At 50.5% G+C, this 8,947-nt stretch overlaps 1 protein-coding gene and 1 long non-coding RNA gene across 11 annotated transcripts in view; one reads left to right on the top strand and one right to left on the bottom strand.

The window, feature by feature from the left end:
- Window positions 1-4,679: 4,679 nt before the first annotated feature.
- LOC136022066 (uncharacterized) lies at window positions 4,680-8,900 on the bottom strand. The gene is made up of 3 exons (XR_010615998.1): window positions 8,679-8,900; window positions 5,779-5,927; window positions 4,680-5,204 (listed from the first exon to the last, which is right to left on the bottom strand). It is a non-coding gene; the product is annotated as an uncharacterized LOC136022066 (long non-coding RNA).
- The window catches only part of CUX1 (cut like homeobox 1), a 269,998-nt gene continuing 268,592 nt past the window's right edge, over window positions 7,542-8,947 (top strand). For 8 of the 10 annotated variants that reach the window (XM_065694955.1, XM_065694950.1, XM_065694951.1 and 5 more), the window contains exon 1: window positions 7,542-7,699. In XM_065694955.1, coding sequence (XP_065551027.1) covers window positions 7,637-7,699 — 63 coding nt within the window. In that variant the 5' untranslated portion in view covers window positions 7,542-7,636. The remainder of the gene's footprint in view (window positions 7,700-8,947) is intronic. The other 2 variants (XM_065694953.1, XM_065694954.1) reach the window with 2 other exon arrangements.

The raw sequence follows: 8,947 nt of genomic DNA, 5'->3' as shown, positions 1-8,947 counted from the left end.
AAAAAGGGAGGTTTGCAGATCAAACTGGGTAAGCCACGGGGGTGAAAAGAAAGTGAAATTTTAAACAAAAGAGGAAATAGATTCCCGCTTTCGGAGAAGCCACATAGAGGTTTCTTTCTCCATCACATGCAGGGGAGCACACAACAAATTTCAATCTGAAATAACAAAACAAGAAGCTATTAAAAGAGAAAAACAGGTCCAAATAAATAACTGAACTGCAATGTATTCCCTAAAAATCCCTGAGAAAGACAAAACACTTGTTTCTTTTCTGTGTGACAGTTGCAGACTGAACAGTAAAAAATGACTCTTTCGCACGTGTTCATAAACTGCGTTTATAAACACTTCCCATAACTAAATTGCATCGGTTTCCTCCAGGTTGGCTGCCCTTGAACATTTTGCTCCTTCTTGCAGTTTTTAATTCTTTTTTTATAGAATCCTTCCACGAAAGCAGGTCTTCTGCACATGGCTGCGGTTCAGCAGCCAGCACACGCACCAGGGCAGCTAAGAACATGCTAAACTGAAGTTTTGTACGTGCTTCGGTACTTCTAAACCCTGGATACTTGGAGACAACCCACCAACACGTTATTCTTCCACCTTAAAGCCATTTCCTTCTCTTTATGAATGATTTCAATTTGTTTTACTCTCACTGGGCCAAATCCAGCTTGTTATTTGCAGAAAGAACTCAAGATTAATAGGCAGTGGTTTGCACTAACCCACACCCCTGGAAATCCATAGTGATCCCATCAATTCCCATGTAATTTCTATGGATTCTTATCAGGTTAAAGCCCAAATCCAGGATAATGCCAAGGAGATGCAAACAAGGGCCAACATATAAATGTGGAGAATCATGGGCAGAGTAAGACTGGCTATCTTTATTCCAAAGAAGAAGGTAATATTTGGAAACAGAAAATTATATTGATTTCCCCCTCCTCCCCCTCTTCCCCATTTGGGAAGTCCCAAATACCAAATAGGAAATTATGCAATGCCAGGGGGAAAAAAAATCAATTTATTTTACACATGCTCCTAAAGACATACTGTATTGATATGTAAACCCGAGCACTTTGGTTCACTTGTGTGTGTTATGGCAGGCACCCAGTATGCTCTCTTCAAAAAGGAGGTTCTCCACACTAAAATGGTTCCTGTGGGATACAGCATCAGTTTTGCCAGTATATGGCAGCTGTGGTGAACATAGGGCTTCCTCTGAGGGTGTCTATTTTCTTCCTTTCTCCATTAATCCAGAATTACTGTTTCTCCTACCCTAGTATTCCAATGCAACAACCCCAAACACAGTTGTGTTTGCAGAAAATCACAGTTGTGCTAAGTCAGTCACAGTTGTGTTTCTAAGAAAAGATGTGCTTCCCCAAATGAAATCTCACATTCATTATTGGAAGAAAAACCACCTCAAACACCCTAAACATTACATACGACGATAAAGCTGGGTTCCTGGTTGCCCTGATGGCTCCAGCAAGTGCTTCAGCCTGTCCATGTGCTGGGTTCCAGCGGTGGAAGCAGCAGGACATGGTATCACCCCATCGCTGCACATACCTGCCTCTCCTCTCCTCTCCTCTCCTCTCCTCTCCTCTCCTCTCCTCTCCTCTCCTCTCCTCTCCTCTCCTCTCCTCTCCTCTCCTCTCCTCTCCTCTCCTCTCCTCTCCTCTCCTCTCCTCTCCTCTCCTCTCCTCTCCTCTCCTCTCCTCTCCTCTCCTCTCCCCTCCCCTTCTCTCCTCTCCTCTCCTCTCCCCTTCTCTCCTCTCCTCTCATCCCCGTGCGCTGCAACAGGTCTGGAGCTGGCTGTGCCGATGCAGGCTATGGGCTGAGCCACCCACAGCGGGTGCAACCACCCCAGGGTGGTGACAGGCCATGACAAGGGGACCAAAAAGCCCAGCTGGAGGACAGGAGCAGAGGGATCTTCCCTTCTTCCTTCCCCACATGAAGTGTTTGTGATTGGAAAGTGAAAGAAAAACCTTTTTTCTCTTTCCTTTTCCAGGACAGCATCAGTCTTGCACTTCATGGGCCTTATCTGGAAGTGAACGAAAGAGAAACTGGTAGGTGAAGGAGCAGCTCTTGAGCTGTTTTATTTATTTATTACTCTCCATCTCCTTCTTGCAGTTTCCTTGTTCTGCAGCTCACAAGATTCAAGTGCCATGAGATTTTTACCTCCCAGTGACCACTAGTATTTTACAGAACGAAGGAACTGGGGAAGATTCAGTAAATTGTTTTGTGTCACAAAGAGCTCTGTAACACAGCTCCCAACCCCAGCTACAGCCACTGAACCAGCTCTCCTGCCACAGGGGTGGTGGCACAATGATAGCAGAGTGCAATCATTCCAGCTGAGGTTCAGAAAGTAAAAAGGTATTTAAACTAATAATGATGGTTTCAGCCTCTTAGTCTTAAGTAGTATGATGTGAAATACCAGACCTGGAGATTCTGCAGATCCTGTGAGAAATGGGACATCCCCATTTCCCTCCTCTTGGCTGGGACAGTGGGAGGGAAAGCACAACTGAAATGGATCCCTGAGGGAGCAGGGAAGGGGAGATGGGAAGAGCAAGAACCTGAAGTGAGGAAGTGGCTGCATGAAGTGAGTGAGGAGATGCATGATAGGAGTAGCAAGAGTTAAATCCCACGAAAAAAGAATGTGCTAAAAACAACCCCCCAAGCCCTTAACAGAAACCAGTAAGAGGTAAAAAAAGATGTAAAAAGAGGTAAAAAACAAGTAAAAGGTTCCAAGTGAGAAAAAAGGTGGGAGTTTTGCCTAAGAACATAACCTACTAACTTGTCTCCTAATCCTTTTAAAGGACAGAGAAGATAAATGCCCAAATCAACAGAACAGTGTAAAAGTTGGACACAAGAGTGCTACAGGGATTGTGAGCCCTGCCCAGCCAAGAAAGGACCCAACGTGCCTCCCATCTGCATCATCCTTTGTGTGGGGTGAAGGGAGATAAGGCGAGGATGGTGCTTGCAAATTACAACTGGTAGGAGCCATACACTTCAATAAATTTGGTATGAAACTGTTCTTGAATGCCAGCTGCAGGGACTGGATAACCTGAGAGGTCCTTTTCTTCTCTAATTCTCTTGATTGCCTATGGGTACTGATATTACTTATGTTGGCCAAAACATTGCCATGCATCTGGATAAAATTTACTTTAAGAAAAGCAGCTCTTTGACAGAAATGCTGCAAACATACACAGTGTGGGAAGAATGACTCAGTCCATTGGGCACAGTGATATATTCATTCTTTTAGGGTCTTCAATAACTCCTCCTGTACATGGTAAGAGAATACCACTACAATATCATCACATGTTTTTGTTGGTATGGGTTAATCCACAAATCCTCAAAGATCTGTTGTGGGTTATGCTGGGTACTTACAAATGTCTTCAGAGTTAAACAGCAGGGAACCACACCACCCAAATTTACTTTGCTTTTAATTGTGGCTGTTTTCCTTGCCCTCTATGAGAATCGCTTTCTTCTCTTCCACCTACCAGTGTGTATCTGTGGCTTTGCAGTAGTCACAGGATTTCACGCTTACATCATGTATGCCACCATCTACATGATTTGCACTAAAACTTTCCCAAATAACCAGGGAATGTGGGAATACCCATGTTGGTCCATCAGGCTGAGTCCCCTGTCTCTGCCAGTGACCGCAAATGGACACCCAGGGAAGAGTGGGCAGGCACATGGAACACTTCTCCCTGGTACTCTTCCAAACATTTTCTGCTCAGGGGGCTTCCCAAACTCATACATACCATTGTGTCCATGTCTTGCCATCCCCTTGCAATTTATATGCTGCAAAACCTCCGGCTCTACAACAGCTATAAATCAAACAGAATTCTAGTCAATGGCTATAACTGGGGAAAAAAGTATCTGTGGTTTGGAAGACATATATGGGTTTTGATGTTGATTTGGACTAAATCTCCCAGCAACATAAATTATCTGTCTGGCTGTCTCTATTCTCTGCTATCCCTGTGGAGTTCTCTATGCAATGGCATGGTGTAATAACGAGAGATGGAGCTTGCTTTGCTCTCAAATCTGGTTTAATAGTGAGCAGAATGACACCTTCACAGTGGAAAGGCTGGGATTTCAGAAGAAGACATTCCTTTCAGTGGGCACAGGCATGTGGAGCCAGGCAGCTGGGGACAAGAAGCAAGTGAAGGAAATGTGAAGATGAGAGCCATGAAAGTGAGGAGCGAACGGGCTGGACAAGGAGCAGAGACGGGTACAGATAAGGCTCCAGAAGAACTTTTCTGTGGGAACTGACAGAAATTTGGGAGTCACATTAAGTGAAGGAGAAGAAAACCCAAGAATTTGTGGAGAAGAACCTCAAAGTTACAGCATTGCTGGGAGAAGCAGCAGCTCATCTTTCAGTGTCCTGGCCAAGGAAATGAGCTAGAATTCCTAAGGCAAATAGAAGCTTAAGTCTGGAAATTAAAATTGGACTTATGGTCCAAAATATCTTAATGAATGCAGACTGCTGCCCAGAGGAGCAGCTGTGACAATGAATTGCTTCTGACAAGTTTGGGACCCTTGGAATAAAGGTCCATTTTGGACAATGACATGTGAAGCACAACAACAGCAATTGCCACTGATGGCCCAATGTGCATAATTAAATATCTGTATCAGTGAGATTTTATGACACAGTGACATTAATAGGAAACAAATTTTAATCAGGTATTTACCTAATTCCTAAAATAGTGCCTGTATGACTATACCTGGGTGAAAATGAAACAGAAATCTGTACAACAGACTTACAAATATTTTGGCTGTAGCAAGCATTCCTGAAGCACTTTTAGTTACTGCCGTCATCTGAGATTTAAACTTCAAACCCACTGTACTTACTTTTTCAGTACTCTATTAGTGCATGTTGAAAGAAGTTAGCATTTACACAGATCAAATCTAACCTTACGAAAACCTTTCTCAAATGAACAGATGAGGCTGATTTCTCAAAACATAATAATTCAAGGAAAACGTTCTTCTAACCATCTTCTTGCCAGGGTGCACACATTTTCCAAGATCCTTCTTCTGTCTTTCCCAGGTAGGTTCCAGCAGGAGCACAAAGCAAATTATCGCTTGCTCCAAGGAGCTCTGTACCCTGCAGGATCTTTGCAGAATCCAGCCTGAAGAAATACAGCACTTTGAGAAAACAGAGCTGTCAAACAAGATTTCCTTGGGCTTGCTGCCACACAAAATGGCAAATAAGGGACTCGATCCTGCACAGAAGACAATAGGAATTATAGGTGCTCAGCGTCTGTCTTCCAGCAGAGTTAGGGCTTCTCAGCACTTCCTAAAATCAGCTGTACTGTTTATACTTATCTAAATTATATAGCTAAAAGCTTTGGTATCTAGCCACAGAGCTTTCATTTCAAACTGGCAATAATGTGAGAAGATGTAACTCCTGCAAAAAACCCAAACTACAATAATGTTAAAAATATCATAAAATATTATTTATATCAGGCTACATTTGTTACCTCATCTGACAATCATTCTTATTTCTTGACAGATATAAACCTCCGCTTAACACATTAGTATCATAAATATTACCAGATATAACACTGTAATTTAATACCTACCAAATGTATTTTAAAATATTACTCAATTTAAAACTTTGGATTTTAACCAGATGTGTTTCCAGAAAATGATTCAGGTCAGATGCTTTTTTTCCCCCTTTGCCTTTTTGTGCGTGCGCGTTCAAAGCGGAGCATTACTATGTGATTTATTGTACTACGACTGTATGCCCCGAACCTAAAACAGCACCGTGATACTTCATCCTTGAGGCTTACACACCTGCAGTCCAAACTAACAAGAGAAAACATCTACATGGCACGGCAGGAGTCTTTGAAATGTCTTTTTGCAGTTGCCTGGACACAGAACAGACTGGTAGAGCAGGGAGGCAGCGGAGAAAGGGTGAAGACAGGAACTCCAGCCTCTTTCATCTAGAAAGGGGGGACCATGGAGAGATTAGAGGAAAGGATTTTGATTAGATCACTGGAATGTGAAACGATGCTTCCCAGGATTAAAATCCTATTTTAGAGCTACCAAACCGGTTACGTTGTTAGTCAGAATTTGGAGGCTCACGCAGCTCCATCCCTGCGGATGGCTGTCACTCAGCAGCACCCAATACCCTCTCGTTAAGCCAGGAGACCCCAGCCGGGCACCCCACACCTCCCCATGTCACCCCAGTGTGGACACACAGCCACCATCCCAGCAAAGAGCTGCTCTCCCTCCATGCGTTGCACTTCTGGAGGACAAGAGGTTTCCTTTTCAAAAGGCATCCGTGGTCCAGCCCCACTGATTCCAACCTCCTTGAGCGCCCAGGTGGAGGCCCGACATTCCCATCACCGAATGCCATTAGTTTTATTCCCAGTACAGGCAACTAACAATTTGAAGGGTTATAGTTGTCAGGCTGATCATTACATGAAACCCATTAACATAAAACCTGCCATCGCAATTAGTATCTTTGTAAGCAGCAGCCTCAGCAAAAAGTGGAAATGGAGGTTGAAATGATGGTGCTCCTCCAAACGAGGACGGCGGTGGATTGGGAAATAATCTGTGGCAATCGCTGTGCTGTAACTTCTCTAGAGATAGACACAGCCATTTCTAAGGAGTCAACCCACTGACTTGAGCGAGCACTAAATTCACTTCATCAAATATAATTTAAGGAAGAAAAAAACCCGTACAATCGCTCATTTACCCTTACCCAGAGGAAGACAGATTTTCCTTTTAGAGATGAAAACAGGGAAAGTTGCTGTATTTGGGAAAATCGCGCACAGCTCATTGATTTCAGGGGGGACGGGTACAAACCGTGGGTCTGCCCGTTTCCCAGGGAAAATAAGGAATTATTTGCTGGGGTGAGGTGGTGGAGTGCGCTGGTGTGGTTTGTTAAGAGATGAGCCTGGCTAAATGTGCTGTGCTCTTCAGGAAGGGAGCAAGGAAAACGTCCGTATTTATAGCACCGTTATTGTTTCGAACAACACAAGTTATTTCATCCTTTAATCTCCGTTTCTATGGCTATCCATAGCCGCGGTTTGCTTCTCCGACCTCCCTGCGGGTCTCCCCCGGCGGCCCCGGCCCGTCACTCAGTGCCCAAACGCCGTTACCGGCGGGGTCGCGGAGAACGCGGCTGCCCCGAACGCACTTTGGTCGCTGCCGTGTCCCTCAACTCTGCCGCTCACCTCCTTTCAGACCGCGGCTCCCCCAGACCCCCCCCCCCCCCAGTTCAGGGAACCATTTGCGGCGGCGATGCTCCGCTCCGCGGCCAGCCCCGCACAGGCGGCACCGGGGGCGGAGGTGGGGGGGGGGCTCCGCACCGCGGGCAATGACCCCCCCCCCCCCCCCGGTACGGCCACACGCGGCTGGGGGGGGGCAAAGAAGGGGAGCGCCCGCGCTGTGCGCGCGCGGCCGCGGCCCCCCCCCGACCCCCCCGCGAGCTCACGGGCTGAGTCCGTGTTCCGGGCGGGCGCGGGCTCCAGGCCGGGATTTGGGCGCTCCCCGCCCGCCTCCCTCCCCCTTGCCCCCCCGCCCCTCCTCCCCCCGCCCGGCTGGCTCCCTCCCTCTCTCCCTCCCTCCTCCCCCTCCCTCCCGGCTCCCAACTCCAGCCCCTCTCTCTCGATCAGCCGCTCACTCTGTCTCAATATGTCTCAAGATGGCGGCCAATGTGGGATCGATGTTTCAATATTGGAAGCGCTTTGATTTACAGCAGCTGCAGGTCAGGCTCTCCCGCTCGCCGCACCGGCCGGGCCGCGCCGCCGGACCCCCCCCTCCCCTCGCTCCTTCCCTTCTCCGCCTTCCCTCGGGCCCGGCCTCCCCCTCCTCCTCCCGCTGCCGGCCCGCGCCGCCTAAAGGGAACCCCCCGCTCCGCCCGGCCGCGGCGCTCCGCTCCCTCCGCCCTCCCCCCTCGCCATTGATCACCGGCCCCATCGGAAATTGATCCTCTTTGTTCAATTCATCGATCAGCCCAAGATGGCGCCGGAGCCGGCGCTGCCGGGGCCGCCGCCGCTTCGCCCGCTCCGTCCCGGGCTGCTCTCTTCCCCGCTTCCCGTTCCCCCCGGGCGGCCGGGGCCGTGCGGAGCGGCCGGGGCGGCGGGCGGCGGTGCTGTTGCTGCCGGCGGCCGCTCCTCTTCTCCCTCTCCTGCCCGCTTCCCTCCCCACCCGCCTGCCCCTCCGCGCCGCCGCTTCTCCGCCGCCTTTTCTCGCCGGGAGCCGGGGAAAGTTTACCGAGTGCCGGGACTTTGTGTGGGGGCGCAGGCAGCCGGCCGGGCTCGGCGTGCAGGCGCGGCGCGGCGGGGGCTGGGGGCGCTGTGGTGCCGGCCAGGCGGGCGCTCCCCCGCCGCTGCCCGGCCGCCGCCTCGCCGCGGGGTGCCGGCCCTCCGCCGCCCGCGGGCAGGGGGCTCCGGCCGCCCGCTGGCACCGCGCCGGGGCGAGGTGTGTGTGTGGGGGGCGAGACACCGGCGGGGGGCGAGACACGGAGCCGCGGAGGGGTCCTGCGGGGCGGGAAGGGGGAGAGCGCCTGGCCTGAGGAGGGCGGGGGGTGTGCGGGAGGGTAGCGGCAGAGCCGTCCGGGTGGCCCCCGGAGCCGCCGCCGCGGGGGGCCGGGGAGCGGCCGGCAGAGCGCCGGGGCATCCGGCCCGGCGGAGCACGGCACGGCCGGGCATCTCCCCGCGGCGGCGGCGGGAGGGCACGCTTACATAATTCACGGGCTCTCCGGCCTCTCCTCCTGCCCGGGCTCTGACAGATGGGTACGGTCCTGATGCTGCCCTGTGCTGCTCGTAGCAGCGCACAAGTCCTGTTTCCTCCCGGGGAAAGTCCTCGCAAACCGGCCTCCCCGCACCCCGCGGGTGCGTGCCCGGGGGACGCTGCGGACCCAGCGCTTCGTGTTAACTGCTGGGGTCTAGATAAGGACAGGGCGGGCTGTGTGTGCGTGTTGGGGGGTGGTGGTAGCGGTGTTGTCAAACGA

This window comes from Lathamus discolor, chromosome 14 (assembly GCF_037157495.1).
Source record: "Lathamus discolor isolate bLatDis1 chromosome 14, bLatDis1.hap1, whole genome shotgun sequence".
Classification (NCBI taxonomy): Eukaryota; Metazoa; Chordata; class Aves; order Psittaciformes; family Psittacidae; genus Lathamus; species Lathamus discolor.
This window is presented reverse-complemented; position numbering and strand designations above follow the sequence as displayed.